This window comes from Pagrus major, chromosome 12, assembly GCF_040436345.1.
Source record: "Pagrus major chromosome 12, Pma_NU_1.0".
In the NCBI taxonomy this organism is placed as follows: domain Eukaryota; kingdom Metazoa; phylum Chordata; class Actinopteri; order Spariformes; family Sparidae; genus Pagrus; species Pagrus major.
The window spans coordinates 140601-163363 of NC_133226.1; the positions used below are offsets into that span (position 1 = coordinate 140601).

Consider the following 22763-nt stretch of genomic DNA (forward strand, 5'->3'; position numbering starts at 1 on the left):
CAATATATATGCCCCAAGGCAAGGCAAGGCAAGTTTATTTGTATAACACAACTCAGACACAAGGCAACTCAAAGTGCTTTACAGGGGCATAAAAATTACATTAAAATAAATTAAAAATTGCATTTAAAATACATTAAAAACAAGTAAGACATCAAGAAACAAAACACAACACAAAACAAGTTAAGAAATAGGAAAGTAGGCTAATATAGAATAGGTTTAAAAGAGCCAAGAATAGAAAATAAAAGTCACAGTGCAGTTCAAAGCCTTAAAATTGCTTCAGTGAAAAGCAGTGGCAAACAGAAAGGTCTTCAGCCTTGATTTAAAAGAGGTGAGAGTCTGAGCAGACCTGCAGTTTTCTGGGAGTTTGTTCCAGATATGTGGCGCATAATAACTGAACGCTGCTTCTCCATGTTTAGTTTTGAATCTAGGGACTGAAAACAGACCTGTACCTGACAACCTCAGAGGTCTGGATGGTTCATAATGTGTCCCGAAACCAGAGGTGTCAAGTAACGAAGTACAAATACTTTGTTACCTTACTTAAGTAGAAATTTTGGGTATCTATACTTTACTGGAGTAATTATTTTTCAGTCGTCTTTTTACTTCTAAAATATAGATAAATGTCCCACAAAGCAACGTTACATGACCATACAACAGTAACGTAGTAACTGGTTGTGTCTTTGGCAACTTATATGAGGAAAAAAATAGCACAGTTATTCGTGGAGAAGTGTCTGTCCGACCGACTCTTTGTCACATTTCTGCCCGAAAAACAGCGTCTGTCCCCAGCAAAAAACTTTAACTCGCCAACTGTTTGTCGTGGTGAAGACTTAGTGAACTTTACCTCAGAAAACAGCCTCCCTCCCCACAAGTGATAGAGTCAGACAGCGTCCAGTTTACTGATGGTGATTATGTAATTAAGAGAAAAATGTAAATTTGTCATTTTCCAGGATGTTTGGTAGGTCAGGATCCCAATCACAACACATTATAACAGCATCCATATGATTATAAACAGTCAGCGGGTACATGTTTAGATTAACAGGAGGACACCGGGGGAAACACTTTGAAAAAAACACACACGTCATCATCATGACGTGTACCATCACGCCTCTTTTGGAGCCACAGCGCCGGCTTTCTGTGTGAATTACACTCTTTTACACTCTTTTTTGGATGTAAAAAAACTGTTTTCTAATGTAACATTAACTTGATATTGGTATTAAAAAATGTTTTAATACATAATCCATGTCTTATTATAAATTAGGATGTTATGGTATCAATCCGAAAGGTAAAACCATCAAATTTTACTCAATGGCCTTTGTGCCCTGTCATGTGTCCTTGGTGCCCCTAAAAAAAAAAAAAGTGAAGGCCAAATGGCCTTGCCCCTAAAATGACAAAATTCCAACCCTGTCCGACACCCTATTGGTTTGTACGCGATCCATCGCCCCTGCACATGACACAAATCACGTCACACTCCAGCAAGGACATAGCAGACTTTATGTATGTAGCCTAGTACAAAGATGTCCGTGGCAGAGACTCAAGAGAACTCGAGCAAAATGTCACAGATGTTAATGCTCAGTAGTACACATATATGGTTCTTTAATGTATTTGCATTGTACTAAAATGCATTCATTTACAATGGGTATAGATGAGGCTGAAACAGGTGGCCTAGTGCATCCCAAATTTTTCAACATTAATATTTTAATATAACATTATAGTCATTATGGCCTTTAAGGTGCGTTCACACCGGACCTTTTATTTTTGTCGCTGGCGACAAGTTTACATATTAAGTCAATGCAAACGAGCGACTGAGCGATCAATTGCTCAGTCGAAAAATCGCTGGGGCTCCGAGTGACAGCGACCAAGCGAAAAATCTCTCTGTTGCTCGGTCGCTCGAGATGAGAAATCCCAAGTCTCTGGCCATCAGTCGCTTGTCGCTCAGCGCTGACTGGCTGCCGTAATCTATGTGTAACTATGACAACTACTGAAACCATGGAAACGTAATACAACTCCACTGGTCCGGAAGAGCAAAGCCGGCTTTACGTTGACTTCTGGATAAAGACTATTTTCTGGATACAGAGACATGACAGTGGACATGGACAGGCTTATTGTCCTTGTGTGGTCCCACAGAATCCTGTGCACACACAGCCACTCACCGGAGACAAATGGCCAGGCGCTCCTCAGCTGGGATGGAGCGCCTGTAGTTGGTGTCCAACCGGGCAATCCTGCCTCCGATTCTCGCCAACAGCTCGTCAAACTGGGCCGTTGTCAGTCGCGTATACCATTGAAAACGGTTGGCGTCCAGACGCAGCTCCTGGAATAGCCGGTGGTATTCACCGAGATCAGTGCGCATCTTGAGTATGTTGTGGACCCAAAACCGACGACGCTTGGTTGTACGGCGCTTGTGGGACTTCCACGACAGGTAAACGGCGGCAACAGGTACAATGTCAGCCATGCTTGACCAATACAAACAGGAAGAAATAAGCACCTGAAATTCACTGGAATCGCTTGAATGACGTCATCAGAGCGATCTGTTGAATTGTGCCAAACTGACGAGCGACTGCAGCTGAGCGACAGAGTGATTTTTTTGGAGCGACAAAAATAAAAAGTCCGGTGTGAACGCACCTTTAGAAAAAAGTTTTTTTGGGGAGGTGGGGTAGTGTACTCTCCCCTGTGACGCGGCCTAAGCTTTGGCAGACTTTGTAATTGTCTTAGTGTGGCTGCTGAAATTCAGGTCTGAGTCCATGATTACACTGAGGTTATAATACAATATTTTGTTGTTTTTTTTGTTTATCTGAGCTAGAGGAAGCATGTAAATGTTGAATAGCAGAGGCACCAGAATGGAGCCCTGGGGTACTCCACTTGTAATTTTCATCCACTCAGATGTGTAATTACCTATAGACACAAAGTAGTCTCTATCATTTAGATAGGATTTAAACCAATTTAGTGCTGTACCAGAGAGTCCCACCCAGTTTTACAGTCGGTCCAGTAGTATATTGTGGTCGACCGTGTCAAACGCAGCACTGAGATCCAGTAATACTAAGACTGAAATTTTGCCATTGTCTGTGTTTAAATGAACGTCATTGAGGACTGACTAGAGCGGTCCCAGTGCTGTGATGTGGTTGAAATCCTGATTGGAAGACATCAAAACAGCCATTTCTTATTAAGTAAATGTTCGGCTGTTGAAAAACAGCTTTTTCAATGATTTTACTTAAAATTGGGAGGTTTTATATGGGCCTATAATTATTCATTACTGATGTGTCTAGATTGTACTTCTTCAGGAGTGGTTTAATAACTGCAGGTTTCATGGCTTGGGGGAAGACACCTGAGAGAAGAGACATGTTGACAATCTTTAGCAGATCTGGAGTCATGCAGTCTGAAACTTTTTTGAAGAACCCTGCTGGTAAAATATCAAGGCAACAGGAGGAAGATTTCAAATGCTGTATTATGTCTTGCAGGTTTTCGTCATTGACTGGATCAAATTGTGTCATGGTATTAGAGTTGGTTTTAGGTGGACACATGGACAACACACCTCCTGTACCTGGTATGGTGGCACTGACCGCTTGTCTAATTTCCTGAATTTTGTCAGTGAAGAAGGATGCAAATTCATTACAGGCCCTGGTAGATAGATGTTCAGAGGCTACTGGCACAGGAGGGCTTGTTAGCCTGTCAACAGTAGCAAACAGGGCACATGCATTATTATTGTTTTGGGTGATAATGTCTGAGAAGAAGGACTGCCTTGACTTTTTCAGCTCTAAATTAAAAATGTAAAGTCTCTCTTTATAAATGTCAAAATGAACCTGGAGATTTGTTTTTCGCCACCTGCGTTCAGCTTTTTGACATTCTTTTTTTTCCATTTTGACCACCGTGGCATTTCTCCAAGGATATTTTTTCTTACCAGAGACCATCTTCACTTTAGTGGGTGCAATGGCATCAATAACATTTGTAAATTTAGAACTGAAATGATCTACAGGGTCATTGGCAGAGAACCTGGAGAGGGGAGGTGTGGAAGAGAAAGCCTCAATGAATATGTCACTGGTGTTTTCAGTGATGTAGCGCTTTGAGACAACCTCAGTTTGAACATTTGTGTACACATATATATCACTCTCAAAGAAAACACAGTAATGATCAGAGAGAGCAACATCAGATACCAGAACCTTAGAAATGTTCAGACCCTTGGAGATAACCAAGTCTAGGATGTGGCCCCTATTGTGTGTGGGCTGCATCACATGCTGAGTGAGTCCAAAGTTATCAAGGACACAACACAGTTCTTTAGTCCATCTGTCCTCAGTGTGGCAGAAAAATATGATTCTCCCAGGACATTCTGTTTTCATACGACAGGAGGTCATACGTATCCTGTACAGACGTTAAAGTCTGGATAAGGACAGTGATATTCAAAGCTACTGTAGATATGTCTACAGAACAGATGTCTGACGAACCAAGCCAAGGCAAAGCTGACTGTTTGCGTAAAACTCGTAAGGAGGCCTTCGATCTATCTATGTTAGCAGACTTAATGTCCATGACCTATTTTCCTCCTATCCCTCATTTGGCTAGAAGTGAGAAACTCTGCATTCACCCCCCTTGCTATGTTGTTAAACAGATAGCCATGTATGGGAGGGATGCTTTCTGAAGCTGTAGATGGGTTGTTGACATGACATGTATTTTTCACTGTCACAGAAGATAAAAATGAATATAATTAGTATTGTCGTCATTTAAAATACAGTAAATGGTTAAACATTTATTTGTTTTACATGGACCTGTTGCTATAAAAACTGCTTTGTTATTAGATTTTTAAAATTTTTGAGTCAAATCTCAAAATTGTCCTATGGTGTGACTGTCACATGCATCGTTAAATAAATGACAACTTTTATAAGTTTTTTTTTTTTAAAAAGCATAAAAATGTTTATAAATAAGTCAGGCATAATTTTACAAGTGTTTATTTTAATAAATGGCAATCACTTTTTTCATCCATATATTTCTAAATGCACAGGAACTTGATACATTTTGTCACAAAAAAAACATGTCCTTCAGTGTGACACCTTATTCTGATTTTAAATTGGGCAATTCCACGAACAACTTTATTTAATTGAAGGACCCCATTCAAATCCCTGTTACTGAAGCCTCCTATGAAGCCAATGACATGAGTACATTGTAAGTTCTTGTCTCAGCATTATTCAAATATTTAACTTTTTCCGAACCACTATGAAAGTGTTCAGTTTTGTTGTCCTTTGGTGTGACGTCACTAAACTATTTTTCAATTAAAAACTGTTGGTTAAACTACATAATTATGGAAAATTATACAAATGCTAACTGCTAAAGACAGGTTAGCTAGGAATAGCATGTTCATTAACTCACACAAAAGGCTGAAATGTCCTTTAGTGTGGCAGAATTGTCCTTTGGTGTGACACCTTTAGCTGTCACACCGAAGGACAAATATGTCACACCGGAGGACAAGGTCTCTTTAAGAAGCATTTTAAACAATTAAATACGATTTTTTAAAAAAAACAATTTTATTCCCTTGACCATTAAAATTAAATGCAATAGCTACATTAATTAAAATATTTTCTGTTTTTGTTGAAAATTTGTACTGTTTTAAAGTGTCATGAGAAAAAAGTACTAAATTTTTTTGTGTTTTTTTTAGACAGAAAGAATTGAAGAAAAATGAGTGGGAGAGAGAGGACACAGAAATATATAGAGAAAATTAACAGGGATCCACAGAAAAGGGAGGAGATCCTAAGAACTCCTGTATTAAACAATTGAATAAAATGAAATTAAATAAAAGAAATTATAACATTAATTAAATTAAGACAGTTTTTTGGTTATCTGATGAAAAATGATTGTTTTGTTTTTTAAAAACATGATTGATATAAATGAAATGTTCTTTCCCCCCAACACACTTTTAAACTTGCTTGTTTCAAATATTTGCTCTGTTGAGTAGTCAGTTAAGTTAGGTGAAAATTATTATTTTTTGTTTTGTTTAAAAATATGGTTGATATTGTTTGCAAAAAAAGAATATTCTTTCATCTCTGACATTTTCAAAGTTAAATAAAAAATATTTCAATGTAACACCTCTCAATTTCTCTTTAATGACTACTATTTCTGTCCTTTAGTGTGACATAATGTCCTATGGTGTAACACACATAAAAGAACCAAAAATGTATTTGTATGTCCAAAAATATCTTAAAGAAAGGTTGAGTATTTCATTAGGGGATATATAATCATCATTCACCTTGAATTATTATAATTTTTTCAACAGTTTTGAAAGGTTGACATCAAAGTTTGACTCGCATTTATTGCATTTATTGGAAGCGTTCAACAAGTCATGGGGAAAAAATAGTGTTATTCATAATTTCTCATCAAATAAATAACACTATATGAAAATAAGTGTCTCACATTTAAGATGAATCTGTCTCATGCTATTTGTGTAGTATTTAAGGTTTTTTTTCTTAATTTTTTTTACGTCACACCATAGGACATATTTATGGTGCAGGTCAGAGAAGATGTTCAAAAAAACAGTGAAATAATTGAAAAAGTTAGTGATCACTTATATATTCTCAAATATCAGATTTCAAACTACATGAATATATATATATTTTCTTCAAAAAATGTGTTTTACAAAAGAATGATTTTTTGCTTCTTATTTGTCAACAACCCAGATATAATTTGAGCATTTGGGAAGACTTGTTAGGATTATCATGGCATCACTCTGTGCAGACAGACATGCTGTTATTTTCCTTCTCCATGGCCATGTTTTATAAACTATCTCAACGTAAGTCATCGATGTCTCTGAGTCTTCTTCATCTCTCCTGAATGGTCAAGCGAGCCGAAATTCCACAACACTCAGATTTGTCAACATGGATGTTAAAGTCACCAACAATTAACACACAATCAAAGTCAGTGCAGATAAGAGACATTAACTCAACAAGGTCAGCTAAAAAATCTGTACAGTATTTAGGTGGCCTGTAGATGTTTAGAAATATAGCCTGAGATGATGAGTTTAACTGAAGAGCCACATATTCAAAAGAAGTAACATTTCCATAAAACATTTGCATGCATTTGAGTAACTCATTAAACAGAATACTAACACCTCCTCCTTTTTTATGCATTCTAGTCTCACTTATGAAAGAGAAGTTTGGAGGGCTTGATTCATTGTGAACAGCTGCACTGTTATCTTGGTCTAACCAGGTTTCAGTTAAAAACATAAAATTAAGATTGTGTTTGATGATAAAATCATGTATTAAAAAAAAATTTTCCTGTCAGAGACCTGATGTTTAAAGGGACATGGGGCAGGATCAAGAAATAAGACTCAATAGTGACACGACGGCCGGTAACTGCAGCCATCAGCCAAGCTGGCGCAGGAGCACGCATGAACTCTTCACAGCAGTGCAGCTGATGCCTTATCCCCTACACACACGAAGCAGCCGGGAAGCCGGCTTGCTGTGTGTAGTGACACACAAGCGTGGCGATTTACCGTTACGGTTGATGCAGTCTGAAAGGCACAGGCAAAAGCAAAAAGACGGCATATTGGGGGACAAAAATATTGTCTCTGATATGGGATTGCTGTGTGTAAGCGGCTAATGTTACTACACAGACACAAACAAACCGTTAGCCTGTGGCTACAGCCAGCTGCTAACGTCACCTCCCGGATAACAGGTTGGGCTTTCAGTCCCAAATACAAAGGGACATATTTCTAACTATTCGGTTTCAGACTAAAGGACCGTGGACCGTGTTTGCAGCTAACGCTACTTTGCACGTTAGGTCACTCCAAGTCCTCGGTGATCTCATATGATTTTCAAATCCAAGCTCCTAACATGACCTGTAATGTTTTCTTACCTGGTTACTAGGAAATGAGCCATGTCAGCATCTGTTTTCAGTCCCAAGTTGAAGCTGCCTCCATGAGTCGAACGCGTATCCGACGTTTATTTGGGTGCCAGCCCGGCTTTGGTCGTAATTTCATTTCGACTCATGACATGCCGCTGATAAAACCTTTGTTTTCTTCTTAGTATGACTTTTTAGTGGACTTTGTGTGGTGGTGGGTCGTTTGCTGGCCGTAGCAGAATCCATTACTACCCAAACACTAGTTTGGGTCCACTGCGTTTGTCTTCTTCCCGTATCCAAGTCGAAAGCCATCGAGGACGCGCATTCAGCGTCATCTGACGTCACGTCCGCAGGACTGTGCGGGAAATTCGGACCACGAATTGCAGTACATTATGCAGCACACAGCCTGTTCAAGGGAATGGAGAGATACGTGGGTGGGCTCATTCTTTTTGGTTTTGAACACTTCATCACCCATTAGCATTAAAAAACTTAAAATGCATGTTTATTTTTTCACAAATCCTGCCCCATGTCCCTTTAATAGAGCTAAATTTAGAGAGTCAAAACCAACTGTGCAATTTTTTGCAACAGTTTGTGGCTGACGAGGAATGGGAGCTAAATTTAATAGATTGGCAGATTTATTTAGGCACTTGCTGTTTCTCAGCAAATTCACCATTTTTCTATTACCTGTAAACACAGGAATTGAGAAGGCTACCTGAACTCCAAGGGGCCCCGGCTTTTCCGGGGGGAAGACATTAATGATATCAACTTTGTAGCCTGTTAAGGCAAAATCCATCTGCCTTAAAGAGGTGTCTGCATTCCCAGAAAATCTTGAAATTGTCAATAAAGTTCACTGATTGAGCGGCACATGTAGCTTTGAGCTATCTGTTCAACATGAACAACCTGCTGAATCTCTCATCACCTCTTTGGACAGTCGGTAGAGGACCGCTGAGAAACACCACAGTATCGAGAGATCTGACTTTGCTCAACAGATCAATAAAGTCTTGTTTCAATACCTCAGATTGTTGCTTCACAACATCACAGGCCCGTGTGTAAAACACGAGATTTCGCTGTTGGATGTTCAGCAACGATGTCCAGAATTTTTCTGTGATGTCAGAGGCCATATCGTTGGTAAAACAGAGTACTTTGGTGTTCTTCTTGCTGCAAAAGCTGTTTACCTCCTTCACAGCAACATCACCCACAATTAGAGGCCCAGTCATTAACTCTCTCTGTAGCCCTTTACTTCTAGGTTTGGTCTCATATTTTTCGTGGTTTTTCCTGGTGTTTTTCAGGCTGTGGGACAGAGAGCTTGCGAGGTCTTGTGAATGTGGAGCAAATCTGTTCCTCAGATGTATTTTTGTTATTTGGGTAGGCTTGCTCTTACTTTTTGTTTTGCTGCTGTCCATGGCTGTTTCCTCCTTGGTACGGGGGTTGAGGAGGCACTCCTTTCAGATGACAGTGTAGGCCAACCAGTCGCATCACAAATCTCAGGGCGCTGGGCTCTGCCTGTTACTCGTTCTCCCATATCCGAGGGAAACGATTTATCTTTAGGCTTTGCGCCAAGAGTGTTCCAGCAAGGAAGAATATTCCTGGGTTTATTATCCAGTCCACAGTACTCATCTTTCTTCATAGCATTGTTGGGGCTAATTAGCTGTGTGTAAGCAGGCTCTTGTCTGCTGTTCTGATTCCATGGAAGAGTAGTTTTGATCCCAAATAGGCCATTCACTTCCACATTTACTTCTATTTGGTGGACCTTGGTTTCCAGCACAACAATTTTTTGAATGATCTTCTGAAAGTCATCCACAGTAAAGGGAGGTATTTTGATGCTAGTTAGCTTTAGCTGCTAAAAGGCTTGTGCTACTTGTAGGCCTTGTTCAGAAAGTACTGAAGAGTTTGGAAAAAATGTTGAAATAAGGCAGCAGCCTACTTTATCTCCAATTAATTATACTCCCAGTGGTTTCTAAATATCCAGGAGTCGCTGCCTGTAATCTCTCAGTGAAGAAAAAGAATAACAGTGGAAAAAAGGCAAGCAGAAGCGACAGCAAGCAGAAAAGCGTCTGCACCCAAGCAGATACAGGAAGCTGTGTGTCTTCCCCAAATAGGGAAGAGCCAGAATCTTTCCATAAGGTAAACAAAATGATGGGGGATATATATCATATAATGATTGCAGGGGATTTCATTCAGGTACAAGATGGGATTCTAGATAAAACTTGACCCACTAGTAATGTGCCAAAAGATAGAAAGGTCATACATTTGCTGATGAAGGATCTGGGCCTGGTTGATATCTGGAGGCTTGTAAATCCCAGAGAAAAAAAAACAACTTTTTTTTCGCACAATCATAAATCACATTCAAGAATAGACTACTTTTTGTTACAAATTACCTTATAGAAGGGGTAGTAGACTGTACAATTGGACCTATTGCGGTAACAGACCATGCTACTGTGCAGTTGGGCATCAAATTGGGATAGGTGTGATAAAGAAAAGCAGGTAGAGGCTAAATGTGTCTTTATTTATGGATCAAACATTTACTAATTCATTAGGGGACGTTGTCAAATATTTCTTTGAGACCAACATAGGTTCAGTAGAGAAATTGGGCACTGTATGGGAGGCCTCAAAGGCCTATGTAAGAGGCAAAATAATAGCTTACTCAAGCAAAAAAAAAAGGAAAGGAAACCCAAGAAAAATGGTTAGGCTAGAATCTCAACTTAAGGAAGCAGAAAAGTCATTAGCTGACAATCATACTGATTGTTGCCTGAAGCAAATGTTTGAACTGAAATTCCAATTAAATGGCATATACAACAAAAAAGTAGAATATGCAATGTTCAGGTTGAAAGCTAACTTTTACGAAAGCCAAGAAAAGGCAGGCAAACTGCTGGCAATACAGCTGAAAAAAAAAGCTTTACAATACCAGCTATAACAGATTTTCTGTTTAAGGATTTTTATACCAGACTTTATAAATCGGAAACTAATCCATCATCAGAAAAACTTGATGCCTTTTATTCAAAAATTACTCTCCCAAAACTGTCAGAAATCCGGACTAAGCAAATGGAGGAAGTTTTTACTGAACAGGAAGTTAGAAATGCTATTTCAGCACTCAAATTGGGTAAATCACCGGGATTGGATCGGTTACCAGTACAAAATTATAAAAAATGTATTGATATACTGGCGCCCGTACTGACAGGTGTATACAGGAAGCATTCACATTGGGGCAACTGCCGGACACGTTTAATGAGGACTCAATAACATTGATTTTGAAGAGAGACAATGAACCCATTGAGCTGAGTAGCTTTAGACCCGTAAGTCTGATAGATGTGAATAATAAAATTCTTACTAAAGTGCTTGCAACAAGGATGGAGAGTGTGTTGCCACATGTCAAACACATGGACCAAGTTGGCTTGGTTCAAGGGCACTCATCATCAGACAGTGTTAGACGTTTATTACATCTTATCTGGTTTATCTGTAATGAAGACTCACCCATAGCTGCCTTTTCACGCGATGCCGAAAAGGGGTTTGATAGGGTGGAATGGGCTTTTCTCATGCATACATTGGAAATATTTGGCTTTGTGGAAGGATTTTTAAAATGGGTTAAAATAATGTATTCATCACCAAAAGCATCTGTCGTGACTAATGGTCTGATGTACCCTCTATTCAACTTTACAAGAGACTCGAGGGAAAGAGTCCTCCTAGTCCTCTGCTGTTTGTTTTATTTCTAAAACCACTTGCTGCAGCAATAAGAGCAGACACAGACATTATGGGGTATGGGGTGGGGGTTGTGAACACAAATTATTTTTGTATGCAGATGATATTTAATTACTGATCTCAGACCCTGGTTAATCTATACTTTTAGTTTTAAGCAAGATTAAATCATTTTCAGAAATCTCTGGGTACAAAATTAATTGGCATAAGTCAGAGGCTATGCCTGTCTCTTGGACATGTTTTTCCTCAGTTGTTTCTGCTTTTCCAATTCAAGTAGATTCCAGAGGGCATGAAGTACTACGGGTTGAAATTGTGTGTGGATTTAGGGAATATTGTTGAAATTGAAATACAACCTTTACTTCGGGATATAAGGAACAATCTGTAAAGGTGGAAAATAATTAATCTTACCCTGTGGGGCATAATACACACCATTAAGATGGTGATAGCGCCTCAATTTAATAACATATCAATGATGTTACCACTAATCCTATAGTTAGGAGGCTATATTATCAATTAAGGTGGTGGATTTTTTTTTTTTTAAATCACCAGGTTTAGATGGCTTTTCAGCCAAATACTATAGGAAGTACATTCACAGTCACACCTATTTTGACCAAGGTTTATACAGAAGCGCTGGCAGAAGGACAGTTGCCACCAACATGTAATGATGCAGTAATCACTGACTGCTGAAAAAAGACAAGAACCCCTATGAGCCAAGTAGCTTCAGGCCAATTAGCCTGGAAAACGTAGATTGCAAGATATTGAGGCTAAGGTAATAGCAATGAGAATGGAAAAAGGCCTGCCACAAGTTATTAATCATGACTAGGTCGGCTTTAGTAAAGGTAGATCATCAGCTGACAATCTCAGATGCTTACTCAACCTTACAATATTTGGTTAAATCATAAGGGAAATGTTCCAGTTGCTGCATTCTTGCTTGATGCCATGCAAGCATTTGATAGGATGGAATGAGGTTATCTGATGTATACTCTGCAAGCGTTTAGCTTCGGGGCAGGATTTATTAAGTGGGTTAAGGTACTATATTCAGCAAAGCGGGCAGCAGTTCTTACGAATGGCATTATATCCCCCCTCTTTAATCTGGGACGTGGGACTTGGCAGGATGATCCTCTGTCTCCGTTGCTCTTTACTTTGCTCGTGGAACCACTGGCAGTGTCAATCAGAGATGATTTGAGAATTAACAGAGTAGGAGGTAGGGAGCATAAATTGTTTTTATGCGGACAACATTTTGTTGTTACTAGCAAACCCAGCTTCTTCTATTCCAGGTTTTATGGGCATTGTTGGGAGTTTTTTCTGAGATTTCAGGCTACAAAATTAACTAGCAAAAATCAGAAGTGATGCCAGTCTCATTGGGTTGCTCCCCTGCTGACATTAGAGTATTTCCATTTAAGTGGCTGGGATGAAATATCTTAGTTTAAGATTGACTACAGACTTTCAGGAGATTATTCAAATAAATATATATCTGGTGCTCCAAAATATTAAGTGCTGTGACCCAACATGCTGTATGTGTTTGTGTACTTTGATACCTGTAGACTTCAACGTGGAATGTATGTTTTGTACTGTACTTTTGCAAGGTGTTTGAGAAAAAATAAAAAATCTAAATGACAAAAAAAGTAAAAAATAAATAAAATAACACACAATAGTGACCTCCCAACTTTGTGGATCACCATCACAAAGCCAGATTCATAAAGAAAATAAAAAATTAAAAAATATCCCAGTTTGATGTGGGCCTTCACAGAGCCCTGATCTGATTGACTAACATAATTTCTCCCATAATATTGACAGTTCACACATAATTGCTTCTTTCATGCTCAGATTCACTCATCAACGTTCACTCTGATTTGTTTCTTTTTGCGGCAAGCAAACAAATTATTCCTAATATACATTTACATACTGTACAAGATACAAAACTATATACTAGTAAACTTGACAGTCATTCCAAAAATCTCACAAGCAGGAGTCAATGTTCAGTCAGATACAAGAACTCTTTGTCACAGTTGGTGAAAATTACATTTTCCTACAAAACATATTTTAAAATGACTTAAGTCTTTTTTCCATCTTGTGGTTTATATAAAAACATAATTTTAACACAGGTGATGTCATAGTTGATAGATTGGCTATGTCTGTAGATGTCCACAAGAGAGAGCTCTTGCAATGGTCTATTTATTCTAGATAAAGATGCCAGAGTGAACATCGTGTGCGGACATTTTAATAGAGTGCTGCTGAAATAAGTCTGAAAAGTGTTTTTTTTACTGGTTCCCTTGTCTTGGAGTCAATGGATTTTTGAATGGGTTATAGGTTAGATGCCTGAAATAAGGTCCATGGTAAACATGCTGAAGAGGTTTTCACGTTTTGTGCTACAACATATAATGTAATATAATGTCATAAAATACATGTAGTTAAAAAGTGTTTACAGAAGTTGTCTAGGGCATTACACCAAACACAGAGATTCATTTAGGCTACTCACTAGTCTGTCTTTACTGATGGCTCTAATTTTAACTTTATAACTTGTAGATTGATCAACTTACAGTAAAGTGTGTATAGGGTAGGAGTCTTAGTGGTGATGATGTTGAAATCAAGCAATCACGATGTGGTCGTCAAAGTGGTGTTCATTAGTCAAGATTATCTTGCTGAACAACGCGTGTAAGAATCAATAATCCAAAATCCACTGCAATTTCGAGCCAGAGTCTGCGCAGTAGTGATTTGGTGGTGGAGCCATGGTATTGATTACCTGTCCATACATCTACCAGAATCAATCTACCCCTTTTAATAGAATCAAACAACTAACTGAATAAGAACAAACTGAAATGACAGAATTAAAAATCTTTGGGCAAAAATGATTTGCTTTTTATTTTAAGATTCTAGTTTGGCCCATGTCTCATAAACAAACAAGAGGGCATGAAGGGGATTAGATGTTTTGGCTTCACTTTTTAGCCCATCTTTGCTAACATATCAATGGTGTAAACCATTTTGTGTGGCTATTGGGAAAATTGTTAATAATTATATTCGTGGATCGGTCTTTTGTTACACAATTTGATAAACAGGACATTTAAAGCAGCTGTATGAACCAAGAATATTCACAGTTATATTGAAATTGATGTATTGTGAGCAGGATTGTTCTGTAGTTTTTTAATATATTTTTCTGTTCAGCAGTACATAATTGCTAAAGATGCCTGAGATATACATTGCTTGTGGACATCTTTATTGATTTTCTCCCTTTTCAGGGCAATACAGCAGCACATTGATTTTTATTATTTTATGACATATGGCTGTCAACATACATTTTGACTCCAGGCTTCCTTATAAGTAGGCATTATCGTATTAGTATTTTTCCTGTATATAGCCTCTTATGAAAGTATAAAAACCCAGATGGAGATTTGCAGGTCGAGGATTTCATTAGGATTCATACATCTGGCTGTGTTAAACTGTCTAAATTTACAGTGAAAACAAAACTAGAACTAAAGCTTCCTAATAGGGAAGTGTAGGATGTACTTTGTAATTACAATAATCCCTGAATTTGTCAACGTGAAACCAACATCTGTTCTAACTTAAAGGTCATATTTTTTTTTAAAATATTGCATCCACAGAGCTAGTAGAAAGGTGTAGAATACACATCTCTTTTCCTGAAAAACTTTGTTATGATTGTAAATGAATAATTGTACAATGTTTGCCACATCCTACATTACTGTTTTGTGTCTGTGTGGGAATTCTGACCTCTAACAAGATTTGTCAGCCAATAGCATAACGCTGTTGGAATCACGTGATATCTGTGTTTTGTCAGTATCAAGAGTATAATGTTAGGTAGCATTAGTGTCATTAACATTAGTTAGCATTAGTGTTAACGATGTTGGGGTAAGCTAGCTAGCATTAGCAACGTTTGTTACAACAAACTGCCAACCACTTGAGGGGGCATATGATTCGACCAACAGTAGCCCCATTCACACTGCCCTTTGAGTGCTGGGATCCTGCGGCGAGGGGTGAAATTTCACTGTGCCTCTGATGGAGGTCCTATCAGAGGTAGTATCAAAGGTGCAGTATTGGCGAACCGAACCAGTGTGAACGGATAAGCCGGCGGCTCGGAGTGAGGATGTGTCGATCTGATGGTGTTCACTGTCTGATAACTAGCAGATCCATCACTCAACAAAATAAAGAGAAATGTCCCACAAAGCAACATTACAGGACTAAACAACAGTAATGTAGTACTGTGTGTCTTTGGCAACTTATATGAGGAAAAAAAGTTCTACATGGAGAAGTGTCTGTCTGTCCGTCCTACCGACTCTTTGTCACATTTCTGCCCGAAAAACAGCGTCTGTCCCCGGCAAAAAACTTTAACTCACCAAGTGTAATCACCGCAACGTTCAGCCCTCCCGACTGAGACTTAAGTGAACTTTCCCCCAGAAAACAGCATCCTTCCCCGCGAGTGAAAGAGTCAGACAGCATCCTGTTTACTGATGGCGATTATGTAATTATGTAATTTAGAGCGAAACACGTAACTTTGTCATTTTCCAGGATGCATGGTCGGTCAGGATCTCAATCACAAAACATTATAACAGCATCCATATGATTATAAACAGTCAGCAGGTACATATTTAGATTAACAGGAGGACACCGGGGGAAACACGTTGAAAAAAACACACAGACATTATCATCATGATGTGTACCGTCACGCCTCTTTTGGAGCCGCAGCGCCAACTTTTTGTGTGAATTACACATTGGTGCGTCTTTACGCCGGAGCTGCTTGGCTCTGTGTGAATAAATAATGGTGGAGAATTGGCGAACTGCTGCTGCGGCAATAATGCAGGGACTCTGTGTGAAAAGGGCTATCGGCGTTGTAACATGAATGCAATGGTAGGGGGAGCTGGACTGCCGCATTTAGTGGCTGAATGTTATCAATAACACCTTTAAATCATGGCAATTTCAACAAAGAATTAATATTTTGATGTGATCTATGTGAAATGTCAACACCCAGCTAAAATGAATGGAATGAACAGAAAACTCCTCACTTCATCTCTGAATGAACAAACAGCAACAGCAGCAGCTGAATACTTCATCACTTATATATTGACACAAACATCTCAACACAGCAGAACAGCGTGAGAGAAATAGACATATTTGTATAACAAAAGATATTCATAATAAATAGAGACATAAAATGTTTGATCAAGTCAAACAGCTCATACACACATATTATTTTGGAATATTATTTACAACAATTTTTACGGTGGCCCTGAGAGCTCACAGCACTGCAACTTAAGAAAACACATGCAAAAAGACAAAACACATGCAAATTAAGAAAACATCTTCATCAATTTGACAACACATGCGCAGCATTTAGAAAACGCGCTGCAAAGACCACAACGCAATACATTAGAAAAAAGCGATGCAAAGACCACAACGCAACACATTAGAAAAACGCGCTGCAAAGACCACAACGCAACACATTAGAAAAAAGTGATGCAAATAGACCGCAACACAACGCAAGTGTTTCCAGAGGACACTTTTTTTCCTTTTTTTTTTGTTTCCAGAGGACGCTTAAAAGTGATGACACACGTCCGGACACGCTTGTTGTTGACGCGGATTTTGAGTCACAGCGCTATTAAGGTTCTCTTTCCGTCAGTGGTGTTGGAAAATGAGATAAAAAGGCTGTGTCCAAATTCAGGGGCTGCAGCCCTCGAAGGGCGCATTTGAAGGCCAATTACGTCACAACGCTGCGCGAAGGCTGTCCAAATTCAAAGGCTCCTTCAAATGCAGCCCACAAATGCAGCCTGCCCTTCCCTCTTTTTGGAGGACGCACCGCTACTATCCTTCGCGGCCTGCTATATCCCAAGATCCTTTGCACACCGCTGCTCAGTCGCGAAACAGAAGAGGAAGCAAGAGAAAATGGCGACATCAAGTGGCGCAGACATGACATTCAAATTTAAGTAATGGGTTTATACTCGGTTTTTAATCATTTGAACATCCAACGCCAGATATGTTAAACGTCAAGGGACTATAATACCTCCAAATTTCAACTTTCAGTTAAAATACGTGACGCTGGTTATGCTATGGTAAATATAGTTGTTATTCACCAATGGGTTAATGTTTATTTTGTAATGTTGATAATTCAATTTAGATTTGACACATTGTACACACGCAAATAAATGTACACATTTGATAGATTTGAACCAAAACAGACTGTAATGCATGAACACCTGGTGACGCAACCAGGAAATACTCCGAAGGCTAGACCGTCCCATTTAACAACGGTGGACGCGGACTTCAAGGTCTCTCCGAAGGACCTGGCCTTTGTGGGCCGCGAAGGCCGCGTCCTTGAAGGATGCAGCCCCTGAATTTGGACACAGCCAAAGTAAGTGTCCGGACGTGTGCATCACTTTTAAGTGTCCTCTGGAAACACTTCCGTTGTGTTGCGGTCTATTTGCATCGCTTTTTTCTAATGTGTTGTGTTGTGGTCTTTGCAGCGCGTTTTTCTAATGTGTTGCATTGTGGTATTTGCATCGCTTTTTTCTAATGTGTTGCGTTGTGGTCTTTGCATCACTTTTTTCTAATGTGTTGCGTTGACGTCTTTGCAGCGTGTTTTCTAAATGCTGTGCATGTGTTGTCAGATTGATGAAGATGTTTTCTTAATTTGCTTGTGTTTTGTCTTTTTGCATGTGTTTTCTTAAGTTGCAGTGCTATGAGCTCTCAGGGCAACCGTAAATTTTACACATTTGTACAAAAATAGAATCATTATACGCATCAAAGTAAAAAAAATGTTGACGATCATCAACAGTATTTAGGAAAGTCTCTTATTTGTCAAACAGAAAACATGTTACTGCTGCTTAAACTGTTTTTTTTTTCTTCAAAATTGAGTATTTAAGTTCAGTTAAAAAAGTTACAGATCTTTATTTTTATTGTTTTTTACAAAAAATCTGATTCATTTTCTTTCTTTGCAGTTAGCCTATATGACAGCTGCAATTTACAAACTATAACATGATACAGATCGACAACAAAGTCCCTACAAAACAGAGTCTAACATAAGAAAGGGATCATTAATGTCGTGCTTGAAAATGCGTGAGAATATAAATCAACACTGCATAAGCAACAACACATTTACTTTGTTTTATTTATTATTATGAAAGGCCCAATCTGTCAATCTTTTCAACGTATAAATCTGAAATGTATTCACACAAACTTTAGTTAAGTAGGAAAATTACAACAAAATGTGCAGTTATTGAACAGTAACACGCTCTTAGAAGCAACAAACATTTTGGTGGGTTTTTATTATACCACACTATAGAACATCCTGCTCTTGGATTGGGTGACAGGTGTCAATATCTTGTATGGGCGTTTCAAACATACAGTTTAAAAGAACCCTGTTCTAAATCAGACCAGAAGGTATCCACCAGTTTCTTGGGGAGGTGACTGGGGAAACGATTATGGAAGATACATCCTGCACTCAGTGGAACTAGTGTAAGTAACAAAGACTCATAATAACTCAAAGAGAGAGACTCAAAAGCTAAGAGATAATGATAATAGTGTTAGTAGTACTCACTCTTCATGAATTAATGATACACTGTACCAGTCGCTCCAAGAAAGAGGATTAGCCTCCTGTTACCATGGAAAATGTTGGTTCTGCTTAAGTGATGGGACGCACAAGAGTTTTGCCCATAATTCATGCAAAGTATCATCGGGGCTATTAATAAGGTAAGGATAGGATAGTAAACAGAAGGTAACCATGGCAACAGCACTGATGGTTCAGTCTCTGTTAGTAGTATATTCAGTCAGGGACCTACTCTAGAACCTCTATTATCTTCTCCAGGACCCCAGAAAAAACCTGCCAAGACCTTTACCACACCCCCAAGGCCCCTTTTTAAGCTCCTCAAGGACCTCTGCTACCTTCTGCAGGACCTCAGGAACCCACTTAAAAATTTCTACAACCTCTGAAAGGTCTTCCGGAAACTCGAAATTGAGTCTTGTGTTTTTTCCCAAGCAGCTGGGACACACGATAGTCCCTGAATCATGTTTGTATAAACAAAATCATCTTCCTTGAGGAATTTTCTGTACACCAAAACCTGTGGTAGCCCATTACTGCCAAGAAGGGAAACGATGGATAGACTGACAATGATTTAGTAAGTAAGTTAAAATTCTGATACAGGGTCAAAATTAATTTTAAAGTCAAATTGGCTTAAATAAAATGGCAGGTCAAAATCATGAGATAAACTAGTTTTATTTTCATAATAAACCTGCAAAAAATACTAACTAAATTCATTGACTGATGTGAAATTACTTTTTACTGTGTGTGGAAGAGGTCTAGGGATAACAGGTATATAATTATATTGACATTATATTTATCAAAACAATAAATATTATTCAATAGTTAAGTCTTGTTTGCACAATGTTGTTATGAAATGAGAATAAATGAAATATGAAACACTGCATCTGACATTTTTAATCTTCTATTTAATCTTCTATTTCTTCTAATCATCTTCTGTTTAATCTTCTTCCTATGTTTGATAATGTTTTCCTGCTATAGAAAAAATGAATGTCGACATTCATTCACATTAAAATAAGGGATTAAAACTCTCATTAATTTAGATTCAAGTAAACATAAATCTGATTTGCACATGTCAGCTTCCAACATTAATCGATTGGCAGCCATCCATGCTGACAGACTTTAAATTGAACATTTCCTGACAGATCCAGGGAATCCCAGAATAGTTTCCACTAGCTGAAAAAAACAAGCAGCCAGAAAACTGATCAAAATGTAGCTTTAAAGGTTTTTTTTTTAACTTCCAACAGCAACAGACAGAAAATAGAATCAAAGTAAAAAATATCAAGTCATCACTGGATCATTACCAACCACAGCTGAACTTACTACAGATATATAAAGAGATTGTAGTAATCAGATTACAAAAACCTTTCACAGTTACTATGAAGAGTTAATGTAAAAGGGTCGTCAGAGTCAAGATGATGCTCCTCAGTCAGGTTACAAAACAAACTGCAGCATCAGCCATTTTGACTGAGGTGTTCACAAAAAATGTGTAAAATTGTCTCTTTGAAAACACAGATTATTTTAAATTATGACACCAAAATTCAAATTACAGACAACTCTGTAACTCAAAGTAATCTGATTACTTGACACATACATGTTTTACCATTAAAGGTGCTATTTGTGAGATTTGTTGATTTTTGAGTCTCATTCCCACCTCATCAAATAATGTCGCTCTGGGATTGTAGGATGGGTCGGAGTCAGTATTTCATGAGTTGGGAATGAGATTCAAAAATCAACTTTTCTAACAATTAGCACCTTTAATGGGCAATCTTGTCACTTCTTTTTTAAATGGTAAAATATAAACGTCACATTTTAAAAATGTTCAATTTAACAAGTGTTCAAACAATGTTCTTATAATAAATGAAAAATATCATTTGTGGAAAATGATATCCACCTTTTCTAGTACAGTTAATGTTCAAACTGTACAAAACCTCTTGTACCGGAAACTTGAAATCTATCCAAAAATATATGTCACCTGTCAGTTGACTGTGCTATGTCTGTTCACACACACACTCTTTGTGTCAAATCGTCCTTCTTAAAAGTGTCTCTAAATTAAAACTGTCACCATCTCTTCTTTAAAAAGTAGCCATCATATTTGAAATTGTTCAAATTTGAACTTCACTCATGTCAGAGATTTCTCCCTTCTGTCTCCTCTTTCTACTCAAAGCTGGCTGGAGGACTGGCATTTGCTTACGGGACCCTGTTAAACAACTATCTGTCCTGTTAAGGCATCAGTGACACCTTGCTCTCTGCTTGTACTGTCCAAGAGTGCGAGCAACATGCCAAAAATATAAAAGTAAACCCTCAGCCTCTCAGCTTATTTTCACAACCTCATTCTCCTGATGTCTCGCCTCCTCAGCAGCTGGAGTCCTCGCTGCCGGTGCCTCCTCCCCCTGCTACGGATTTGGCAGCGGAGGCCGATCCAACAGTGATCTGACAGCCATTGGTGACATGACTCATGACCTTCTGTTTGAGCTGAGTGACCTGCTCCCGCAACAGGGCGGCGGTGGAGGCCAGGTCTGCATTCTGGTTCTTCAGGACCTTCACCTTCTCCTCCAGCCGTGAGATCCGCTCCAGCTTCCGCTTGCGGCACTTGGATGCAGCAATGCGGTTACGAAGCTTCTTGCGTTCTGCTTTGATTCGCTCTTGTGTCTCCAGGTCGATTGGGGAGAGGGAAGGAGGAGATGTGGGGTCACCTGGTGGGTGAGGCACCTCAGGAACAGTCTGAGGGTTGTCCAGGCTTCTGATGTGGTGCTGAGCGGCTCCGGTGCCACCATGGCCGTGGCTATTGTATGCAATCTGTGCTCCAGAGTATGCCATCTGGCCCGGATTGTAGCTGCTGAGGTTGGTGTAGACAGGCATGTCTCCACTGGACATCAGGTTCCTCTGATAGGGTCCCTGCACTGAGACAGCAGAGGATGAGGATGGGGACATGGGGCCACCTCCCAGGAGTTGGTTCTGCTTGTGAAGGTCGGCAAGCGCTTTGACAAAGCCGTCAGCAAACCCTTCTTGCTCGTTGGTAGCCTGGTTGCGGTAGATGAAGGGGGTGGTGGAGTTGGACACAGGGCTGGTGGTGACCAGTCCCTGGTTTGACTGGATGATAAGGTGCTCCAGGTCGGGGGATGCCAGCTTCAGCAGGTTCATGTCCGCCGAGGGTGCTGTTGATGTCATCAGGGAGCTGTTGCCGGTGAGTCCCAGGTTGTTGTGGTTCCCACCCCTTCCTCCTGCTGGACCACTACCACCACTGAAGTGATGACTGCCTGCCACTGACATGGCTTTCTTGCTCATCAGCATCTTGTTTGATGGGTAACGCTCGTATTCTGCAATCTGGCTGAAGCCAGGGACAGCAGGGGAGTCGTCGTGGTAGAAAGGAGTCTCCATCTTGGCCGTCATTGATGAAGAGGCATCGTGGAGGAAATCTTCATAATCAGATTAACCTGAATATCAAAGGGGATTGAAATGTTCCACTGATGTCGGCAGCAGGAGGATGAAGGCAGGACAGAGAGTAGAAGAAGTGTTGATAAAAGGAAGAAGAAGGAGAGAAGACAAGTACCTGCGGGAAAAAAAAAACATTTATGTCTGTGAGAGGAAGAGAAGCACAAAGAGGACTGACAGATTACTTACATGTTTACTGAGAGGTATTGCTGACACTGCTGACCCTACTCCTGTGTATGCATATCTTATATATGTACATGTTATATATACTGTGTATTGTGTC

General features: G+C 39.2%; 1 protein-coding gene across 1 annotated transcript; it reads right to left on the minus strand.

Moving 5' to 3' along the window:
• Positions 1-21400: 21400 nt before the first annotated feature.
• Positions 21401-22438, minus strand: june (JunE proto-oncogene, AP-1 transcription factor subunit). The gene has a single exon (XM_073478554.1). The coding sequence runs from the start codon at positions 22436-22438 to the stop codon at positions 21401-21403; it is 1038 nt and encodes a 345-aa protein (XP_073334655.1).
• Positions 22439-22763: the final 325 nt, after the last annotated feature.